Genomic DNA, 24066 nt, shown 5'->3' on the forward strand with positions numbered 1-24066 from the left:
TACAACCTGGAATTTGCTATAGTGCCTTTCTGCTGAGGACTCAAATCACTTAACACACATTCTCACTCACTATCTCCTGGAGGTGCATTACATGCGTTTTACGGTTGAGGACACCGAGGTATATAGAATGACTAAGGATCTGAGGTCATTTCCAGAGCTCAGTTGAGCACAGCCTGGATGCCTTCCCCAGCAGGAGTGAGCACCCTCCCCTCCAGGCCAGGAAGCCCCCATGGTGGCTGCACTGGCTTCCCAGGACCACAACTGATCCCAAGCTCACTTGCTTTTCCTTCATGGAATCACCTCACTTACCTGGACGCCATCAGATGCAGGGATGTAACTTGCCCTTTTAAACGTGTCTGTCACATTCCTGAGGATTTCCACGGACATCAGAAGATCACCTGCATAGAAGTTTTTCCTCTGAGTTAAATCCAGCAGTGTCTTGGTGACCTCGGACATCCCATCACCTGCCAGCATTCTCTGCCCTTTCGCAAGGTGTTCTTTGATCTGTGATGGTCAAAAGGGTGGAAAAAACATCAGAATCTTCATTACTGTTTCTTCACATATCTTCATCAAACGAATGTATTTAAAACTGCAGGGACAATGTTCCAATAGCACTGAAAGACCTGGGAGGATTTCAAAACTAAGCTGTGTGTACCCCAAACTCACATGGATAGACCTCCGCATCACTGTCCGCACTTTGGCTGACTTGATGGACTTGCCTTTTCTAGTTTTCAGAAAACATAATTTAATACTTCGCAAAAAGCATGTGTTAATTTACGTTTTTAATTGAAATAAAAATTAAAAAATAATTTTGCACGTGGTAAACAGGGGAGATTGTTCAGTGAGGTGTGAGCAGAGATGGGAGATTATAAACACTTCAAAATATCCAAGCTGAGGTTAATAATTTTTGCCTTACCTCTTAAAATAAAGACATCTTTATACAGCAGCAAAAATAAAAAAGAGTTTTCACGAGGACATTTAGCTTAAGAAAGACATTTAGATAAACTTTAAAGGACTACTATGACAGAAATGACTGAAAGCTAGATTATTTTGGCTTTATTTTAAAAAAAATAAACAACAAAAATCTCTCAGCTAGGTTTTCAGCAGCAGAATGAACTATTGAGATGCAAGCTTAAATTAGTTTGATGGTCAGGGAAACATGCTGTCAGTTTTCATATTTGCTTATCCTCCAGCCCAAGGAAAGAAAAGCAAACTTATCATGTGGAAGAATGTTAAGGAAAGAGATGGTAAAGTGACAGCAGAGATCTGTTATACGTTTACTTGTTTACTAGAAGGTTAGTCTTTGTCATCGCATTGTTAAATTTATGATAACGACGACTTATCAAAGGATCATGAAATAACTAAGAACTAACACACCAGAGAAAGACTGGACTAGAAAGGTTCCAGTGTAATAACTATAATCATCAATTTCCCATTAAGGAAAGTGCCAACTAATCCTTTGAAGTATGGCAATCAATCTGAGCGAATCCTAAAGTTAGGAATTTTCTTTAAAATGGATTTTAAAAAGTGCTATCTTGACACTTCAGATATTTAACTTTTCTCTAGTCTCTAAAGCTCTGTCTAAAAATATTTTGGGAAAATAAAACTCTTCAGAGACATTCTCTGTTCCCATCGTGTTATGTTAAAAGAACATAACATATATAGGGAGTTTGTTTCTTGCCATTTTCTTATTTCATTTCTCTCCTCTCTCCCCTCAGTGGCAGCCATCACCCCCTGACTAAAGCCAGAGGATGGGTGAGGCATCAGTGATCTAGTCCTTGCTTATCTCTGTGGTCTAAATGCCCATCTTAATCAAGATGCAGACACTGTGTTGGCCAATCAGAAAGGATGCTGACCTCCAGTAGAAGCCAGCTAGTGCACCACGATGATGTGTGCTACCAAGTTGACCTTCAGTCCTACCTTTAAATTAGTGATAACTCTTTGCAATTTCCTGTTCAGGTCATGTGTGCCATCACATCCTATTTTTGCACTGGATATGCTAACCTCCTCCCTTATACTGTCTCATGTTTATAAACCACTCAAATAGTTCTGCTTTTTCTAAATATCTAAACAGAGTCAATCAACTCCTTGTCTGTGCTGTCTCTTAATTCTTGTATACATCAACCACTCTATCACACTGAATTAAATATAATCATTTGCTTATATGTCTTCTGTGGGTGGGCTTTCCGAACCTTGAGGGTAGGTTCCCTGCCTTCTTCACAGCCTTAGAACACAGCACTGTAAAAGTTTGGTAGAGTGAATTCAGTTACGATATTCTAACTAGAGCTTTATGACAAAATACGATGGAATGGGCTTTGGAGCCAGAGCTGCCTAGGTTTTTATTTAAACTATCCAACTTATTATTTGTGTAATTGAAGCCATCAGAGACTCAGTTTTTCATGTATCTTCTAAGCCTTGAAAAATATGTCTATATGGTTAAAAGTTTTAAACATCATTTAAAAAAATTCAAATGAACTCACACAAGCCTACCATAGTCAGCACAGCTACTGTGCACGGGAAAGCTCCCTGCTTCATCATGGTCTGTGTGTCCTACATGATCTGGTCCCTGGAGACTGCTAACACTTTCCCTCAATTCACTGTGCTCTGGTCACTCTGGTCTCTTTGATCTTCCTCAACAACATTTCGTACAGGCCTGTCTCAGGGCCTTTGCATGTGCTTTTCCTTTTGCCTGGAACAGTCTTCCAACAGAGATCCACATGCTTTTTGTTATTTCCTCAGAGAGGTCTTATCTTACTTCCTATCTAAAATGGTATCTTTGTCATTCTCAATGATCTTACACTTCTATTTATTTAGGTATTAATTTATGTATCTCACCTTTTTAAAAAATATCTCACCTTTCTTCTTAGTGCTCAACCTTACCTACCACTGTGCATCTATCTTTTGGTTTATTTGTTTTTCTGCTTCCCCCATTAGAACTTGTGAAAGAAGAGATTTTGTGTATTTTATTTACTGTTACATTCCAGTACCTAGAAGAATTACTCAATATTTTGGACAAAAGAATTAATGAACAAATGATTGAATGAGTCCTTCTAAGCTCATGTGAGGTCATGGGATCAAGTTAGGCACATTTGGAAGTCATCCTAAACTGTTCATCAACATAGTCCATAGAAAACACTGGTATCAAACAGCATGAGATAAATCAACTACCTGACCTACAGAGACAGTGCAGCTCCTGGGCTCAAAAGTGTCTGCTTCAGCAGGTGGAGTTTGAAATGTTGAAGAGAAATGAAATTAATAAGGTCTACATTAAAAAATGTCATAGAATTCAGTGTTCAGTTTGGTGCTGGCAATGCAAACCACAGCTGAGATGCTCAAAACCAAGGAGCACTGAGATGGTTCTCCACTAGGGATGTGGTGCAACAACGGTCGCCAAGGTAAACTTCATCTGACTACTCAACTCAGCTCCCTATCTGTTATTTTGGCAACACCTACCTATGTCTGTGAGGGTCTAACTCAGGTAGACAAAATTCATCCTTCCCCACAAACAAAAGCATTACAGCATTGACTTGAACCTTGAGGAATACAACAGTCAGACATGTTTTCTGTTTGCAGTAAAAATAACACAGAAGACTTTGGATGGCTCAGCTAATCAGAGCTAGGAAAGGCAGTCTTTCACGTCTGGGTCAGCACCAAATGTGGCCCAGTTAGTAGTAAATTAATAACATCACTGCCATCTGACAGCTGGAATGAACTGTTCTCAGTCCTGATCTTTGGAGACAGATGTGCCCAGACCACAACACCAGCTCTCACAATTGGCACTAATTAGCATCCTTCCTGGCATTGTCAGTGGAAGGCACCCAGCCAAGGCATAACAATACCTTGTAATGTTTGTACACACTAGCATAGGCTACTGGTAGCATTTATGAAGGATATAAAGGGTGTTCAGATAAGACGGACCCAGAACATATTTAGGTGGAAAACAATTCCAGTCTCTTGGTCTTCCTTCCATATCAGAAAAGTACTTACCTTGTGCCTACCCTTTCGCTACCTTTTTCTAGAATAACAAATCCATGTTTATCTGCTGGACTGTTCTGGATCATGAAGAAATAGAGTTCAGATTGGGTTTGCTCACCTCACCTTTCTCTATTTTCACACTGTTCCTTTATTTGCATCCTTTTTCATCTCCATGATTTAACCCTATGATTAACCTCTATGATTTTGAATCCCACCTGTTCTTCAATCGTCATTCTTCTTCAATCTTTCCCTCTCTCAAAAATATGGCCTGAAGTTGGGTATCCTATTTAAATACCAACACCTCATGTTGCTATTTCCTTTCAACTAGTCTACATTGTTTCTCTTCAAAATCAAAATCAGAGGTATGAAATCTGATTTGAAACCCACAACTCTTTATGTTGCAAATTAAACTCAGTAATTACCTACTAAGCATTCTCTCTGGAAATCTTACTAGTATATTATGTTTAAAGAACTGTTGGAGCCATAAAACCTAGATTTAAATGTAGTTCTAATATTTACTACTTAGGAACACTGGACAGATCTTTCCTAGAATCATTTGATTTGTCTGTAAAAAACAGCAAATATCATTAAAATGTTGCTATGATGGGTTACTGTAAAGATAGAGATTAAAAGTAGACACAGTGACTGTTTCCCCTCCTTATTTTTCATCTTCAATTTCTAGTTCTTCTAAATACTAGCTATGTAATGTTTCTCATATCTATCCTTTTTACCTCTGGGCAAGATGAAGCCTGGAACAGCTCTTCAATACCTATCATCACACTCTTTTACATAGCCTCCTAACTGGTTTTACTGAGTCTTTCCCCAAGCTAAACTATCCTACCTTTCACATGTCTGGACATATCACTTCTCTGCCAAAAAAAAAAAAAAAGTCCATCATAAAATCCATCCATTTTCATATTAAATCAAATATACCCTCCATTGTTTGACTTATGAGGCCAAACAAATATAATCTTAACCAACAATTCCAATCTTTTCTCTATTTCATTTTATCCACCCAACCCTATTCTCCCATTATTTCTATTCTGTTAGTGATTATTTCAGTCCTACATTTCCATCTTTATGGCTACTTAATAATTCAATCACTTTGCTTCTGAATTCCTCATGGTAGTCTTTACTATTATTATTTTTGATTTTTCAAACTGGTAATAGGAGATTTGTTCAAGATGGCAGAGTAGAAGGATGTGCGCTCACTCCTTCTTACAAGAGCACCAGAATCACAACTAACTGCTGAACCATCATCGACAGGAAGACACTGGAAATCTAAAAAAAAGATACCCCACATCCAAAGACAAAGGAGAAGCTGCAATAAGACAGTAGCAGGGGCACAATCACAATCAAATCAAACCCTATAACCACTGGTTGGGCAACTCACAAACTGGAGAACAATTATACTACAGAAGTCCACCCAATGGAGTGAAGGTTCTGAGCCCCACATCAGGCTTCCTAACCTGTGGGTCTAGCAATGGGAGGAGGAATCCCCAGAGAATTGGACTTTGAAGGCCAGTGGGATTTGATTTCAGGACTTCAAAAGGACTGGGGAAACAGACTCCACTTTGGAGAGCACACACAAAGTCTTGTGTGCACCAGGACCCGGGAGAGGGAGTAGGGACCCCACAGGAGACTGAACCAGACCTACCTGCTACTGTTGGGGGGTCTCTTGCAGAGGCAGGGGGTGGCTGTGGCTCACTGTGGGGATAAGGACACTGGCAGCAAAAGTTCTGGGAAGGACTCAATGGCGTGAGCCCTGAGCCCCAACAAAGAGCCTATAGGTTCCAGTGCTTGGTCACCTCAGGTCAAACAACAAACAGGGAGGGAACACAGCCCCACCTATCAACAGACAAGTGGATTAAAGTTTTACTGAGCTCTGCCCACCAGAGCAATACCCATCTCTACCCACCAGCAGTCCCTCCCACCAGGAAGCTTGCACAAGCCTCTTAGATAGCCTCATCCACAAGAGGGAAGAGAGCAGAAGCAAGAAGAACTACAATCCTGCAGCCTGTGGAATGAAAACCACAGTTACAGAAAGAGAGAAAAAATGAAAAGGCAGAGGATTATGTCCCAGATGAAGGAATCAGGTAAAACCACAGAAAAACAACTAAATGAAGTGGAGATAGGCAATCTTCCAGAAAAAGAATTCAGAATAATGATAGTGAAGATTATCAAGGATTTTGGAAAAAGAATGGAGGCAAAGATCGAGTAGATGCAAGAAATGTTTAACAAAGACCTAGAAGAATTAAAGAACAAACATAGATGAAAAATACAATAACTGAAATGAAAAATACACTAGAAGGAGTCAATAGCAGAATAACTGAGGCAGAAGAATGGATAAGTGCCTGGAAGACAGAGTGGTGGAAAACACTGCCACAAAACAGAATAATGAAAAAAGAATGAAAATAAATGAAGACAGCCTAAGAGACCTTTGGGACAACATTAAATGCACCAACAATCACATTATAGGAGTCCCAGAAGGAGAAGAGAGAGAGAAAGGACCCAAGAAAATATTTCAAGAGATTATAGTCCAAAACTTCCCTAACATGGGAAAGGAAATAGCCACCCAAGTCCAGGAAGCACAGAGAGTAACAATTAGGATAAACCCAAGGAGAAACATGCTGAGACATATTGTAATCAAACTGACAAAAATTAAAGACAAAGAAAAAAAATTATTAAAATCAACAAGGGAAAAATGACAAATAACATACAACAGAAATCCCAAAAGGTTAACAGCTGATTTCTCAGCAGAAATTCTGCAAGCCAGAAGGGAGTGGCATGATATATTTAAAGTGATGAAAGGGAATAACCTACAACCAAGAACACTCTACCCAGCAAGGCTCTCATTCAGATTTGACAGAGAAATCAAAAGCATTACGGACAAGCAAAAGCTAAGAGAATTCAGCACCACTAGAACAGCTTTGCAACAAACACTAAAGGAACTCCTCTAGGTGGGAAAGAGACTAGCAACCTAAAACAGCCCTGTACATGTATAGACTGCTATATCAAAACCTCAAGGTAACAGCAAACGCCAAAACTACAGTAGACACACACACAAAAAAGAAAAAAACAACCCAAAGACAACACTAAAGATGGTCATCAAACCACAAGAGGAGAGAACAAAAGAGAGGAAGGAAAGAAAAAAGACCTACAAAAACAAACCCAAAACAATTAAGAAAATGGCAATAGGAACACACATATCAATAATTACCTTAAATGTAAATGGATTAAATGTGCCAACCAAAAGACAAAGACTGGCTGAATGGATATGAAAACAATACCTGTACATATGCTGTCTACAAGAGACTCACCTCAGACCTAGGAATACATACAGACTGAAAGTAATTGGATAGAAGAAGGTATTCCATGCAAATGGAAATCAAAAGAAAGCTGGAGTAGCAATACTCATATCAGGCAAAATGGACTTAAAAATAAAGACTGCTATAAGAGTCAAAGAAGGACAATACATAACAACCAAGGGATCAAACCAAAAAGAAGATATAACAATTGTAAACATATATGCACCCAACATAGGAGGACCACAATATATAAGGCAAATACTAAGAGCCATAAGGGGAGAAACCGAAAGTAACACAATAGGAGTGGGGAACTTTAACACCCCACTTTCATGAATGGACAGATCATCCAGACAGAAAATCAGTAAGGAAATGCAAGCTTCAAATGACACATTAGACCAGATGGACTTAACTGAAATTTATAGAGCACTCAATCCAAAAGCAGAAGAATACACATTCTTCTCAAGTGCACATGGAACATTCTCCAGGATTGATCACATCCTGCACCACAAAGCTAGCCTTGGTAAATTTAAGAAAATTGAAATCATATCAACCATCTTTTCTGACCACAGCACTATGAGATTAGAAATAAACTACAATAAATGGTAATAATTTTTTAACATCTTTTTTGGAGTATAATTGCTTTACAGTTGTGTTAGTTTCTGCTGTATAACAAAGTGAATCAGCTATACATATACATATATCTCCATATCTCCTCCCTCTTGTGGCTCCCTCCCACCCTCCTTATCCAGCCCCTCTATGTGGTCATAAAGCACCAAGCTGATCTCCCTGTGCTATGCAGCTACTTCCCACTAGCTTTCTATTTTATATGTCAAAGCTACTTTCCCTCTTTATCCCAGCTTACCCTTCCCCCTACTGTTGTCCTCAAGTCCATTCTCTATGTCTGTGTCTTTATTCCTCTCCTGCCCCTAGGTTCATCAGAACTTTTTTTTTTAATTCCATATATATGTGTTAGCATATGGTATTTGTTTTTCTCTTTCTGACTTACTTCACTCTATATGACAGATTCTAGGTCCATCCACCTCACTACAAATAGTTCAATTTCATTTCTTTTCATGGTTGAGTAATAGTCCATTGTATATATGTGCCACATCTTTATCCATTCATCTGTCGATGGACACTTAGGTTGCTTCCATGTCTTGTCCTGGCTATTGTAAATATTGCTGTAATGAATATTGCAGTATATGTCTCTATTTGAATTATGGTTTTCTCAGGGTCTATGTCCAGTAGTGGGATTGCTGGGTCATATGGTAGGTCTAGTTTTAGTTTTTTAAGAAACCTCCATACTGTTCTCCACAGTGGCTGTATCAATTTACATTCCCACCAACAGTGCAAGAGGGTTCCCTTTTCGCCACTCCCTCTCCAGCATTTATTGTTTGTAGATTTTTTGATGATGGCCATTCTGACAGGTGTGAGGTGATACCTCATTGTAGTTTTGATTTGCATTTCTCTAATGATTATTGATGCTGAGCACCCTTTCATGTGTCTGTTGGAAATCTGCATATCTTCTTTGGAAAAATGTCTGTTTAAGTCTTCTGCCCATTTTTAGATTGGGTTATTGCTTTTTTGTTGATATTGAGCTGCATGAGCTGCTTGTGTATTTGGGAGATTAAGCCTTTGTCAGCTGCTTCTCTTGCAAATATTTTCTCCCATTCTGAGGGTTGTCTTTTCGTTCTGTTTATGGTTTCCCCTGCTGTGCAAAAGCTTTTAAGTTTCATTAGGTCTCATTTGTTTGTTTTTATTTCCATTTCTCTAGGAGGTGGGTCAAAAAGGACGTTGTGATTTATGTTATAGAGTGTTCTGCCTATGTTTTTCTCTAAGAGTTTTATAGTGTCTCGGCTTACATTTAGGTCTTCAATCCATTTTGAGTTTATTTTTGTGTATGGTGTTAGGAAGTGTTCTAATTTCATTCTTTTACATGTAGCTGTCCAGTTTTCCCAGCACCACTTATTGAAGAGTCTGTCTTTTCTCTAATGTATATTCTTGCCTCCTTTATCAAAGATAAGGTGACCATATGTATGTGGGTTTATCTCTGGGCTTTCTAACCTGTTCCATTTATCTATTTTTCTGTTTCTGTGCCAGTACCGTACTGTCTTGATTACTGTAGCTTTTTAGTATAGTCTGAAGTCAGGGAGCCTGATTCCTCCAACTCCATTTTTCTTTCTCAAGATTGCTTTGGGTATTCGGGGTCTTTTGTGTTTCCATACAAATTGTGAAATTTTTTGTTCTGCTTCCGTGAAAAATGCCATTGGTAGTTTGAAAGGGATTGCATTGAATCTGTAGATTGCTTTGGGTAGTTTAGTCATTTTCACAATGTTGATTCTTCCAATCCAAGAACATGGTATATCTCTCCATCTGTTTGTACCATTTTAAATTTCTTTCATCAGTGTGCTATATTTTTCTGCATACAGGTCTTTGGTCTCCTTAAGTAGGTTTATTCCTAGGTATTTTACATTTTTTGTGCAGTGGTAAATGGGAGTGTTTCCTTAATTTCTCTTTCAGATTTTTCATCTTTAGTGTACAGGAATGCAAGAGATTTCAGTGCGTTAATTTTGTATCCTGCTACTTTACAAAATTCATTGATTATCTATAGTAGTTTTCTGGTAGCATCTTTAGGATTCTGTATGTATAGTATTGTGTCATCTGCAAACAGTGACAGCTTTACTTCTTCTTTTCTGATTTGGCTTCCTGTTATTTCTTTTCCTTCTCTGATTGCTTTGGCTAAAACTTCCAAAACTATGTTGAATAATAGTGAAGAGAGTGGGCAACCTTTTCTTGTTCCTGATGTTAGAGGAAAATGTTTCAGTTTTTCACCATTGAGAATGACGTTGGCTGTGGGGTTGTTAGATATGGCCTTTATTATGTTGAGGTAGGTTCTCTCTACGTTCACTTTCTGGAGAGTTTTTATCATAATTGGGTGCTGAATTCTGTCAAAAGCTTTTTCTGCATCTATTGAGATGATCATGTGGCTTTTTGTTTTGTTTTGTTTTGTTTGCGGTACACGGGCCTCTCACTGTTGTGGCCTCTCCCATTGCGGAGCACAGGCTCCGGATGTGCAGGCTCAGTGGCCATGGCTCACGGACCCAGCTGCTCCATGGCATGTAGGATCTTCCCAGACCAGGGCACGAACCCATGTCCTCTGTATCGGCAGGCGGACTCTCAACCACTTCGGCACCAGGGAAGAAGATCATATGGTTTTTATCCTTCAATTTGTTAATATGGTTTAACACATTGATTGATTTGGGTAAATTGAAGAATCCTTGCATTCCTGGGATAAACCCCACTTGATCATGGTGTATGATCCTTTTCATGTGCTGTTGGATTCTGTTTGGCAGTATTTTGTTGAGGATTTTTGCATCTGTGTTTGTCAGTGATATTGGCCTGTAGTTTTCTTTTTTTGTGACACCTTTGTCAGGTTTTGGTATCAGGGTGATGGTGGCCTCGTAGAATGAGTTTGGGAGTGTTCCTCCCTCTGCCATATTTTGGAAGAGTTTGAGAAGTATAGGTGTTAGCTCTTCTCTAAATGTTTGATAGAATTCACCTGTGAAGCCATCTGGTCCTGGGCTTCGGTTGGAAGATTTTTAATCACAGTTTCAATTTCAGTGCTTGTGATTGGTCTGTTTATATTTTCTATTTCTTCCTGGTTCAGTCTTGGAAGGTTGTGCTTTTCTAAGAATTTGTCCATTTCTTCCCAAGTGTCCATTTTATTGGTATATAGTTGCTTGTAGTAATCTCTCATGATCCTGTGTACATCTGCAGTGTCAGTTGTTACCTTTTTCATTTCTAATTCTATTGATTTGAGTCTTCTCCCTTTTTTTCTTGATGAGTCTGGCTGATGGCTTATCAATTTTGTTTATCTTCTCAAAGAACCAGCTTTTAGTTGCATTGATCTTTGCAATCGTTTCCTTTATTTCTTTTTCATTTATTTCTGAGCTGATCTTTATGATTTGTTTCCTGCTGCTAACGTGGCATTTTTTTTTGTTCTTTCTCTCATTGCTTTAGGTGTAAGGTTAGGTTGTTCATTTGAGATTTTTCTTGTTTCTTGAGATAGGGTTATATGGCTATAAACTTCCCTCTTAAAACTGTTTTTGCTGCATCTCATAGGTTTTGGGTCATCGTGTTTTCATTTTCATTTATTTCTAGGTATTTTTTTTATTTCCTCTTTGATTTCTTCAGTGAACTCTTGGTTATTTAGTAGTGTATTGTTTAGTCTCCATGTCTTTGTATTTTTTACAGTATTTTTACTGTAATTGATATCTAGTCTCGTAACGTTGTGGTTGGAAAAGATACTTGATAGAATTTCAATTTTTTTAAACTTACCAAGGCTTGATTTGTGACCCAAGATATGATCTCTATTGGAGAATGTTCCATGAGCACTTGAGAAGAAAATGTATTCTCCCACTTTCGGGTCGAATGTTCTATAAATATCAATTAAATGTATCTGGTCTATTGTGTCATTTAAAGCTCGTGTTTCCTTATTTATTTTCTGTTTTGATGATCTGTCCTTTGGTGTAATTGGGCTGTTAAAGTCCCCTACTATTATTGTGTTACTGCCCTTTAGTTCTTCTAGGTCCTTGTTAAATGTTTCTTGTATTTTCTCCATTCTATTTCCAAGATTTTGGATCATGTTTACTATCATTACTGTGAATTGTTTTTCAGGTAGACTGCCTATTTCCTCTTCATTTGTTTGGTCTAGTGGGTTTTTACCTTGCTCCTTCATCTGCTGTATATTTTTCTGTCTTCTCATTTTGTTTAACTTACTGTGATTGGGGTCTCCTTTTAGCAGGCTGCTGGTTCGTAGTTTCCATTGTTTTTGTTGTCTGTGCCCAGTGGGTAAGGTTGGTTCAGTGGCTTGTGTAGGCTTCCTTGTGGAGGGGACTCATGCCTGTGTTTTGGTGGATGAGTCTGGATCTTGTCTTTATTGTGGGCAGCGTCGTGTCTGGCGGTGTGTTTTGTGGTGTCTGTGAACTTAGTATGATTTTAGGCAGCCTCTCTGCTAATGGGTGGGTTTGTGTTCCTGTCTTTCTAGTTGTTCGGCATAGGGCGTCCAGCACTGGAGCTTGCTAGCTATTGGGTGGAGCTGGATCTTAGCGTTGAGACGGAGGTCTCTGGGAGAGCTTTCACCGATTGATATTATGTGAGGCCGGGAGGTCTCTCATGGTCCAATGTCCTGAACTCAGCTCTCCAACCTCAGAAGCTCAGGCCTGACACCAGGCCAGAGCAACAAGACCCTGTCAGTGACATGGCCAGGTATGTGGGGATTTTCTCACCTTTTGAGAAGTCTGAGGTCTTCTGCCAGCCTTCAGTAGGTGTTCTGTAGGAGTTGTTCCACATGTAGATGTATTTTTGATGTATTTATGGGGAGGAAGGTGATCTCCACATCTTACTCCTCTGCCGTCTTGAAGGTCCCCCTGCAATAGTAGACTCCACTGATGATGCCAACCTCTGCAAGAGCTAGAGGTGCAGAGGCATTTTTTTCAGAGGGTTTTCAGCTTGTTTTTTTTTTTTTCTTTTCCTTTGTGTTTCATTTAGTTTCACTTGTTCACAGGGTGCTTCATGCAGAGGTCTCGCACCCTGCACTTCAGATCAGAGTGCCTAGTGAGAAATGGCTGTGCCAACACCTCAGCTCAGCCAGTGGTAGTAATTTTAATCCAATATATTTATTCACTATTGCTTTTCAACCATTGCTTCTTACATTCTCTTCTTCTTTCTGAGCATAGTTTCCTTTCTTCTAACCTTTTAGGAGTTGTTTTAGTAAGGTTCTGTGAATGGTAACTCCTTCAATCTTTGACTTAATTTTTTTAAAGTTATGCTCACTTTCAGTTGATCTTTTTCATGGGAGTGTTTATTTTTCCCTTTGCATTTTCATAATATGACTTAGTGCCTCTATTGTTGCAAAGTAGACAGCTGATATTCTGTAAATTACCAGTCTTTTCTTTGTGGTAGCTTTAGTGTTTTTCTTTGTGTTTTTAGTACAATGAGGATTACGTTTATGTGGATTTTCATGTATTTATTCATGATTCTTTTTAATCTGAATATATTATCTGTCTTCACTGTGGAAAATTCTTAAGCACTAACTCATAGAATGTTGCTTCTCCTGCAGTCTCTATGTAGTCTCTTTCTGGAATACATTTCCATTATATTATATACATTTCTATAAACTGTATACTAAATTTTCTCTTTTTACTCTTCATTTTCTAAGTTCTCTTTTATGATTTTCATTTCTTTATCTATTCTGGCTTCTGAGTGATCTTTTTCCAAACCTAACTTCTGATCACTAATTCTTTCTTCAATTATGCCTAATTGTCTCTTTATTCTGTTCATTAATTTCAATGACAATATTTTCCACTTATAGAAGTTCTAGTTCATCTTTTTCACAGTCTTTCATTTCTGAACTGTGCTTTCTGTTCTTTCTTTTATTGCTCAAATTATTTTAAACAAATATGTTATAATTTCTTTCATATGTTCTAATATTTCTACTGCTTGCATTGCTAATTTCTTGATTCTTGCATTTGATAATTCTCCCTCATGATATTTGTTATTATTGCCAACTCATATTCATTAAGGTGTTTTTATCATTTGGGACCCGCATGTTGTTTTGTGAAAGAGTTCTTAAAGACTAGCTTTGAGTGTGTTTCTCTGAGGGTGAGGGCCACAGGCAGTTCAATAATACTGGATAATTTAACATTAATTTCCATGTTAATTCCTTCTGTTTATGGTTCAGCTAAGAGTTTCGGTTTCTGAAATGTCATTTCTTTCCTCTTCCTTCCAAAACCTGGTATACATTTAAATTTCTTAGACATATCCTAGACCTACAGAGTTTTCCTTGCCCATGAAACCAGAGCAATCAAGATAGTGCCAGCTTGTTGCAGGGAGCTAGGTATACTATCATGACTTGTGTGGAAAAGGGCTCTTGTCAGTAAACCCAAGACAGCTTTAGAATCTCAGCCTCCAGTACCTAGGAGTCACATAGAATCTGAAACTCTCCCAGGCTGCTGAAGCATCAGGTTTCCCCTATCACTCAGGCTTTCACTTTTTCCCCCTCATTTCTGATATGTAAGTATTTCTCTGTCTTTCTTTTGAGCTCAGCTATAACGTACTATTTGAAAATATATTCTTGCTGTAGTTTATGCAAAACCTCAGTATGATCTGTGAAGTACTAGCTTGGTCCATCCCACTGTTCCTCTCCTGCTGCAGTTCCCTAATACCAACCAGAATGAACTACTCACCATTTCCCAAAGAAAGCCCATGGATGCTGCTCTTACTCCCTGACTTATGCACTTCTATAACTTTAAATGCTTGCCCCAGAACCTTTTGTTAAATTTTCTTTTCTCCTTCCTGAATTCTTTTCAGATAACTGCAATCATTATACGATCTCTACTTTCAAACCTCATATAAGAAATCTTGCTCTATCTTATATTATTATAGTGTTTGTGTTCTTATCTTATCCATTCTATTAGACCATAAACTCCTAAAGGGCCTGTAGTTTCTTTTTTCAATTTGTTTACCCTGTAATTTCCAGCACATTGTCTGACACACAGAGGTATCTGCTCAAAGTGCTTGTTAAATTAAACTGAAACACAGAAGAATTTTCTTTTTCCTTCTGTAACTATAATCCTCAAAAGTCAACAAGGTAAAAACATAGCTGTCCACAATTATGCAAAACAAAGAAGTATGTAATAATTAGAGAACATTTACATTTTCTGACAGAACTGCCTTTTAAATGATATCCAATTAATATACATCGGTAAATTATTTCAGAAATTTTAAACTTCTACAGTTATAGTTACAGAATTTCTACCTTTTAAAAAATAATGACAATTACAACAAAATATAGCATTTATTAAATGCCTATTTTATGGCAAGCATGGGACTATGTTTTACATGAATTATCTCATCTGATTTTAAAACGACCATTGGAGGCGCCGTAATTATCCACATTTAACAGATGAAGATGTAGAGACACAGTGTGGTGACATGAGTTCCCCGGGATTGCCTAGCTCCTAAATTGTACCAAGATTTGAGCTCAGGCAGCTGGATTCCAGGGTCCATGCTCTTAACACCACACACTTAACTAGGTTTTATACAGCACTGTTGTTAGAAACTATCAAAATGTTTCAATATTTAGAAGTCATCCTCAACCATGTTTGTTTTAAAGAGACACTGAATCTTTTTCATATGTAGAAAGAATATAAAAATCAAGAGACTTGAAGAGCAACTTTCCAGGCTCTTGAGGTGCTGTCAATTATTTGAGTAGTGGTCAGTATTTTTGAATGCAATGCAGAAATGTTCCTAAAGCCATTTACCAATAAAAGATTGTGTAGGTAGTTTTACCCAAGTGGAGAGAAATGCCCCCATGGATACATGAAGGTTTCTGTTTCCCTTGGGCTTTATTTTTTTAATTCTCTTATTTTAGTTACTGAAGTAGTTCAGAAAGATTTATAATTTTAATATTTCCTATAAAATTATAATTGTCAGTGATTATACCTGCTTACATTGCTGTACTCTGTGAGCATTTTTTCTCCAAAGGACAAGCTTTAATAGTTTCTGTGTCATTCACATTTAATACTGTTGACAAGATCAACAGTGAAAGGCAAAAAAAAAAAAAAAAGTCTAAAAATAGTTGCTTTTTATACTTCTGGATTAAGCCTTCTTGCTCTTTATATAGAGAGATGTGGTTAAGGTCATGGTTTAAAGAGTAGGTGTGTTTCTGAAATAACCTTATTTTTTTCACTTTATGCCTCCCACTGCCAGCCACAGTTGTCTCTATTGTGAATCCTAAAAAATGGTTCATTGTAGTCACTCTGTACAAATGACACACTTTAAACATCATATATTCATATATTATTTTCAGCTTCAACTCCTACAATCCATCTGTAAGGTATATTAAAGGCTCTCACAGCTCTAAGTGGCTTCAATTAAAAGATAATTATACAAGAAACTTCTTTTCATAAAGCAATGATCTAAATATACATCTTTTGCTTCAGTTAATAACTATCATTTTCTAAGGCAAAAGTCACTCACTAAATGATGGTTTTAAATTATTTACAGGTTTATCTGGTGTCTCCAGGAAAGACAGAGATCATTCTGTATGAAAAAGAAAGTATATCTTTTGTTCTAGTACATGAATACTTCTCAATTTTCCCTATATTTGATATTTAAAAAAACATACATTCATCTTAGGGCTAGAACTTCAAATATGAAAAGACAATTCTTCTCTAGAGACAATGTGATAGGGAGATTTAGTTAAATATTCCCCTGCATAAATTATATATTATTGCCCAGAACCCAGGATGAAAAGCATTTGGCCATAGGTGCATTGAGTATCATAATTTCTTGCCCCAGGATTTCCTGAAGTGAGAGAGAGGATGCCATGAATTTGACGATTGCAAGGTACTGTTATGAGAATAAACTGAGTCATGAAGAAAACTGAACCAGGTATACACTGTGCATATTTCCTTGTAAAACCTGGAAAGTTCCAAAGTAAGAATGAGAGCACAGTAAACGTACCTCCCCACAAAAAACCTAGGAATAGCTTTAATTTCTAGTCAAAATTTAAAAGTACAATTCCCGAGCATAGGCCATAGGTAGGTGGAATTTCTTTTATTAACACTAAAAAAATCTAGAATGATTATTAATATTCTGGCCCAGGGGACAGCACTAGAGCATATGCATGAGCTCAAAGTAGTATGGTGGTTCAAGATCGGGACCCAAACTTTCAGGCACCTGCCCAATGGGAGGCAGAGCAGTAAGTAACCCTCCTTCTCTGAGGCTTTTTCAATTCTGTTTCTGTTACTTGGTTTCCTAGTTCTAGAGATACTGCATCAGTCAGAATGGGATAGATTATGCTGTGATAACAAACAACTCCCAAATCTCAGTACCTAAAAACAAAAGATGTATTTCCCACTCACTTTACATATGCAACCCAGGTCATCAGGGAAGCTCTGTTCATGCTAGTCACTCAGGGGCTTGGGATGACAGAGGATGAAGGATTTTGCACTGGCAAGGACATTTCCAAGCCTGAAATAAGAAAGGTCACTTCCATACACAACCAATTGGCTGGAACTTCAAGGGGTGAAGAAGCACGATCCTCCCATTTGCTAGGAGAGAGAAACTAGGTATCATTTAACATACTATGCCTTTCAATGGTACGGAGCTGGCCAGCACTAATTTAAATTCTTTGCATCCATTCAACAAAACTTCAACCCTAGATAAACTCTACCACAGTACTTCTTAAATTGTAATGTGTATATGAATCACAAATGTAACTTTTCAAAGTGCAGGTCTGGGGTAGGTTCTATATTTCTAACAAGCTCCCAGGTGTTGCTTCTACTTTTGGTCTTCAGAAAATATCTTGGCTCTACCAAATGCATTCTCTGCACCTGCATCCAAGTAGCTCAACTTTCCTGGAGACAAGTCACATCTACACTGGCTAGTTCTACTCTAAGTTCTTTATGTCACATTTTTATACCATGCAACATTTGGCAACCCCTAAGCCACCTGCCTCAAGTTAATCTTCATTGTCTTGCCTTCTCATTTCAGAAAATGATACCACATCAGCTGCATGTTCTCGCTCAACCTTAATAAAGGGTTCCATCATCTCTCCTCTGGATTCTGCAGTGAGCTCCACAGCTTCCCATCCTGCCCTCTACAGTCTATTCCCTATAGAACGGCTCTCTGACCCTCTTTCATTATACTGAATCGTATCACTCCTTACTGTCAATGGCTTCCCATTCCCCTTAGAATAAAATCCAAACTCTTAGCAAAGTCTTTAAGGCACAGAATAATTTTTTCCCTACCTAGTTCTCCAACTTCATCTCATGACACTCTCTTCTTGCTCAAAACCTCTGACCACTGGATCGAGTTTCACTTCCTTAAACACCTCATGGTTTTCCCACATACTATTCTCCCCAGTAGAATGTACACTCATGCCCTGAAAAACTCATTCTCTCCACTCTTTGCATGTCTACATCTATCTCATCTTTCAGGTGACTCTTATAATGTCATTTCCTCTTCGATATCTCACTGACTTTCTTATGTAAAATAGTCCCCAAACTTTATTCCCTATGTTGGCACTTTGTTAAGCTCCTCCAACATATCACAGTTTGGAATTATTTTGTCTCTTTTCCTGTCTACTTTATTTTGTATTTGCTGTGTGTGTCATATTCAAGTTGCATCCTTGGGTCCTTACACTGTGTTGCACCTAGTTAAAGCCCAGCAGATATTTGTAGAATAACTAATGAGTAGCTGAATGGATGGATGAATGATTAAATAATAGAGTACACTTTGCCTTATAATATTTTCCTTCGGCATTAGCCTAAACATAATTATCTGTACAAGTATATTCCGTTAAATCATCCCATGAATAAGTTTCAAGTCAGTGGATTTCAATGCCTAAAACTAATTCTAACATTTCTTCACCAAGTCACAATAATCCATAATAAGGAAGAAGCTTACAAATCTTCTGGGATTTATAGATATAATCAGTAATATGTTGTGCATTTTTAAAAAAGAGGAAATAAAGTATAATTTTAGAAGTATTTCATTATACAGCTTTGTAATAGACTCCCTTAAAATTCCCTGGGAAACACTATCATATGTGCCTAAAGATTTTTTTTTATATTTTATAATACAGTGAAAATTTATCAGTTTAGTAAAGTGTAGTAATTCCTGTAAGGCCAACGTGTTTGCCACTACAACTGGAAAAAAACATAAATTACGAAAATCATATTCTTCAAGCTTGCAGAGCTTCAGCGAGCTATGGATGAGATGAACTAAGTTTCCAGAAAGAAGAGATCCTTTCTGAGGTAGGCAAACAATTTCAGCCAGCTGTTATTTTTCCCCTTAGGAATGTTTGCTAAATTTTGGCAAAAAGTGAGGGGAAGGTGTGGCCAAGGCAGAGGACTTCTAGGGTAGAAAGAGAAACTAATGTTCTTTGGTTGCTCAGGGCTGAAGAACTATAATGGAAATTGTAGGGTCCCTAAATATCTTACTGGGATTTTTCTCCATGAGACATTGGCTGGATTTTTGGAATGTGTAGGAAGCTGAAGAGTTAGGATAAACACTTGTAAAAAGCAGAGTGCAGTTTTCTCCATCCTTGTAAGTAGGCATTTAGAAACAAATGCCTAGTGGGAGGAGTCCAGCTTTGAGTAACCAGATGCCTCCCACTCAAGACATTTGATGTATTTGAAGTTGCCTGGGCAGAAATCCTGGACACTCTAAAGGGCAGAGCTGAATCTTCTACAGTTTCTCAGGGCTGATAGGATGGGCACACATGAGCTCTCTATCCAAAGCATATAAGACACAGTGGAAAAAGGGAGACTAAGGGGATGTGGTAGTCTGATGAAAACTGCAAAACAATCTTGACCCAGATGAATCCTTGGCTGCTTTAAAGTTCCTGCTCCTCATTATGTCTGAAAAAGTGGGAATGCTTTTTGGTGGGCATCAACACTGTCCCCAAATCCTACATTTGTTTTACACAATGACTGAGATTTAACTAAAAATTACTAGGGCTTCCCTGGTGGCACAGTGGTTAAGAATACGCCTGCCAATGCAGCAGTCATGGGTTCAAGCCCTGGTCCTGGAAAATCCCACATGCTGCGGAGCAGCTAAGCCCATGCACCACAACTAATGAGCCTGTGCTCTAGAGCCCGTGAGCCACAACTACTGAGCCTGCAAGCCACAACTACTGAGCCTGTGAGCCACTACTACTGAGCCCACAAGCCACCACTACTGCAGCCCACACACCTAGAGCCTGTGCTCCACAACAAGAGAAGTCACTTCAATGAGAAGCCTGCGCAGTGCAACGAAGAGTAGCCTCTGCTCACCACAACTAGAGAAAGCCCGCGCACAGCAACGAAGACCCAACGCAGCCAAAAATAAATAAATACATTTATTTTAAAAAATTTACTACATATGTCAGATGATGTGACTGATGAAAGAAAATAAAACAAGCCCTTCACAGATTATCCATCTTAGATTTTGCTGAAAAGAAATTTTAAATGACTGGTTAAAATGTTAAAGAAAACAGAGAGAGAAGAACAAAATAAAATTTGTCCATTCTCTGATGGAGAATTCTAATAGAGTTGAAATGTTAAAAAAAAAGAAACCAACTTAAAATAAAATGTATATTATAGACCAGGAGTTAGTGAACTACAGCCCGTGGGCCAAATTCAGCCCATTGCCTGTTTTTGTAAAAGTTTTATGGGAACCCAGCCATGTTCGCTAATTGTCTATAGTTCCTCTTGTGTTACAACACCAGAGTTGAGTATTTAGAACAGACACCATATGGAATATAAAGTCTAAAATATTCTCTATCTTGTCCTTGAAATACATTGTAAACTTTGACATATGAATTGCTTAAAATACCAAGATTTAATTAACATCTTCCTTCCAAATTTTTTTTTCAATCAGCTCCTTCAGGGTAGATAGCATTCAATAAATGTGAGCTATACGAACACTCAGTAAGCTCATCATTTTATTTAGGACCTCACGTTGAAAACTTTGGGATTGTGAAGTTGAACTCAGACGCCAAAACCTTAACATGTGGCCTTGAATAAATTAAGAGCCTTCTGTCCATTTTAAAGGAAATAATGTTTTTCAACGTTTCCTTGGCATTGTTGGATTCTGCAATAATTATTTGAGCTCTGGGAGTGAGGACTCTGACAAACCTGAAACTTGGCAACAGAAATAAGAAGGCAGCCATGCGCTGTGCCTTGAGTACTTAAAAGGAGGATGTCCACATTCTTTCATGAGAGAGCCAAGTAAGTAGAAATACATGTATATGAATGCCAAATTAATGTTGTAATTAATAACAATAATAGTTCACATTTATTGAATGTGCACTATAGGCTAGTAACAACTCCACTTAACTGGCCTTGGGTGAACTTCCCAAATTGGTATTTTTTAAAGAACTCCCACATGGTTATTATATTCAGCCAGGATTAAAAACCTACTGATCTAGCTGCTTCTTCGCGATTTCCCTATCACTTGCTGTGTTCTAACGTTCTACTGTTCTCTCTCTCTCCTAATAAACACTGACATCATACTGCAAAAAACTGGCAGAACAAATAACTCTTGTTCTCTCAGGCTCACTTACCTTTACTTAAGTGATGAATATTCAAAAATTAAAATCATCTGCTAGTTCCACTGGTTGGCTGGACCATAGCACTCGGTTCTTTGTGTTGCAATTGCTCATTAAAAACACAGTAAGACTTGTCCACTTTTCTGGCTCAAAATATATTTGGTGTAAACAAAACTATGGTGGCCATTGCTTTCTTCCTTTCCTCTAAATAAGCTGCAGTCATCAAATGTATTAGCCTCTTTTAGGCAATGTGTTTGGCAGTTGTGCAACTAGGTAGTGGTCAACAAAGTGTGATGTGTGAGAAGTTTTGTTGCAATGCAGCAAAATTCGCCTGGAAGGTAGGGAATATGGGTTAATATAAAGCATGTGCTATGATGTGATTTCTTTGGTATTATGATTCTTACTCAACTGGTGTGAAACTTACAGGATTCAAGCTACTGTAAGACATGATGAATAGCTCAAAATGAGTCACAGTGGCCAGTATGAACTTCCATGCTAGTTGTTTTGAAACATCTCCTGTAGGACTATGAGTGTTTTGGAGTGGTAAACTAAGAGTGTTACTTTAGACAAGAATGTTGACGGGAGATGTACTTCACTGGAACAGAGGGAGAATGAATAAAGTCAAGACCCCTTTTCCTGGGGTAACTGTTACTACTTAAAAAGAGACCACTAAGCTGAGTGACGTGAAGACTCTTCCCTGGAGGACCCGACGCCATTCAGCTGAGAGCCTTTCCCATTGCGGGGGACGGCAACTCCCCACTCACGCTTGTCCAAAGACCTGTTGCCAGACCAGAGATCACTGCCTCCTTCCTGGACTTTTCCAGGAGGGATTTGTTACTCCCTCTTCTATTTTCACAACTCTGTGTTGAGTGCTTATTGTGTGTACTAAACTGAGTGATTCACTCACTCTTTGGTGTACCTCCAATCCTGTGTCACCTGCCCTCCTGCTGGGCCCTGCAAGAAGCAGCAAGTACATTCTCCACCCCAGCCTCTCTCTGTCTCTGTCTCTGTCTCCGTCTCACTCACCCTAACCTTCCACCTTAACTCTCTCTATCGTTCTCTCTCTCTCTCTCTCTCTAATTAACACTCATAAAAGTAGAGGAAAACTGGAGAAACAATTTCTTAAACCACAATTCAAGCTCCTTGACATCCCATCCCACAAAATCAACCCTTCCATGACTAGACAGATCATTGCTCCGACTTCTGTATCTATTCATCTGCTAAATGACGTCTTGAAAAATAGAAACAGAGGTTATAAAGGACAGTGACCTCAAAGGACACATTTATACCAATTCTTCACATTTCCATGTGGAGGGACTTCTGCTAGGGGAATATCTGTGACCTTGTTCTAGAACTGTCTACCTGCAGAGGGCAACCGTTCTTCTAGTTCTATGTCATCTGTCACTTCGGGTGTGTGTGTGTAGGCATGTATTTGTATGTGAATAAAAGAGAGAGAGAGAGAGAGGGAGAGAATGAGTGAGAGAGAGGACAGGATGGGGGGGAAGAGAGAGAGAAAGAGGTACCCTGATTTTCCAGGTGTACCAGAGACAAGGCGGTCTGTTTGTTTAATTTGGGGAGGGGTGGGACTGGCCCCCTTGGTCCGCAATATTCACCCATTTTCTCCAAATATTTTTATAAGTAAAGACACTATTCTTAATGTGCCTGAACTCTGTGCCTATTTCTCAATAGGTTCAGAAATTATTTCTACCTTACTTGGTACAAAATTCAAAAAATATCCCAGAATATGAAATGAAATATTAACATATGGAAAAAACACATGAAATCTCCAAGAATCCCAGAGGAATTAAGCACTTTATTCCTCTAGCCTCACTTTTTTTAAACTGTGTGCATTTGTTTGTGACTTTTTTTTTTTAATAAACAGCAGTTGGATCATAGTGTTTAATTTTGTACCTTACAAAGTTTCCGAGAGACTTCATGAATTTTAGCTTACTGAAATTCTTCTGCAGTGGTCAAGTAAGTTCATGAAGTAATGTCATAAATCACTCCACATTTCTAGATATTTTTGGGTTAGGAAAATTGCACACGAGGGATAATACTTATTAATTTCGTGTGGTTAAAATTCACAAACATTAAATCTGGTACATCACCTTCTTAGAACTCTCCAGCTGCCAGCATCCCCCTCCTGATAAGAAAAGTGGCAGAGTCATTCTTTACACAAGCATCTATGGAATATCTAGAATATGCTTAGTATTGTGTTGGGCACTAGAGAAATGAAGATTAAAAGAAATGATTTCTGTCCTCAAGGAATTCAATAAGTGTTCAATATGACAGATTAGTGATTTTATATAGTAAACTCATTAATGACACCTTTCTGTCTATCTCAATTGGTTTATAAGTATGAGAGTTCATAGGACACACTCAACTAATGTTTGTTGATGATAAAATGTCATTTCAAACTTAGTCTTCATATATTTTATAAAATAGGCATATAAAATATTGTAATCTATGTGGGTATGTACATATATTGTAATCTATGTGGAAAACACAGATCTACTTATTTTAAATAATTATCTGCAGTAGGTGACAATTAACATTTAATGAGTTTTATGAATATAGAGTGGCAAGAAATGGAATCCCCCAAGGAAAATAGAATATTAAATTGTGAAATGACAAACTCTACTAGAGAAGAGGCAGAGTCTCCAAGGTAATTTAAGAATTTGT

The 24066-nt window shown here is 38.1% G+C and overlaps 1 protein-coding gene across 1 annotated transcript in view; it reads right to left on the reverse strand.

Moving 5' to 3' along the window:
* The window catches only part of ADGRB3 (adhesion G protein-coupled receptor B3), a 791667-nt gene that overhangs the window by 408063 nt on the left and 359538 nt on the right, over positions 1–24066 (reverse strand). Inside the window, exon 9 of the mRNA XM_060167396.1 lies at positions 310–504. Within this exon, the coding sequence (XP_060023379.1) occupies positions 310–504 (195 nt within the window). The remainder of the gene's footprint in view (positions 1–309; positions 505–24066) is intronic.

The sequence above is a fragment of the Lagenorhynchus albirostris genome, chromosome 12 (genome assembly GCF_949774975.1).
Source record: "Lagenorhynchus albirostris chromosome 12, mLagAlb1.1, whole genome shotgun sequence".
NCBI classification, from domain to species: domain Eukaryota; kingdom Metazoa; phylum Chordata; class Mammalia; order Artiodactyla; family Delphinidae; genus Lagenorhynchus; species Lagenorhynchus albirostris.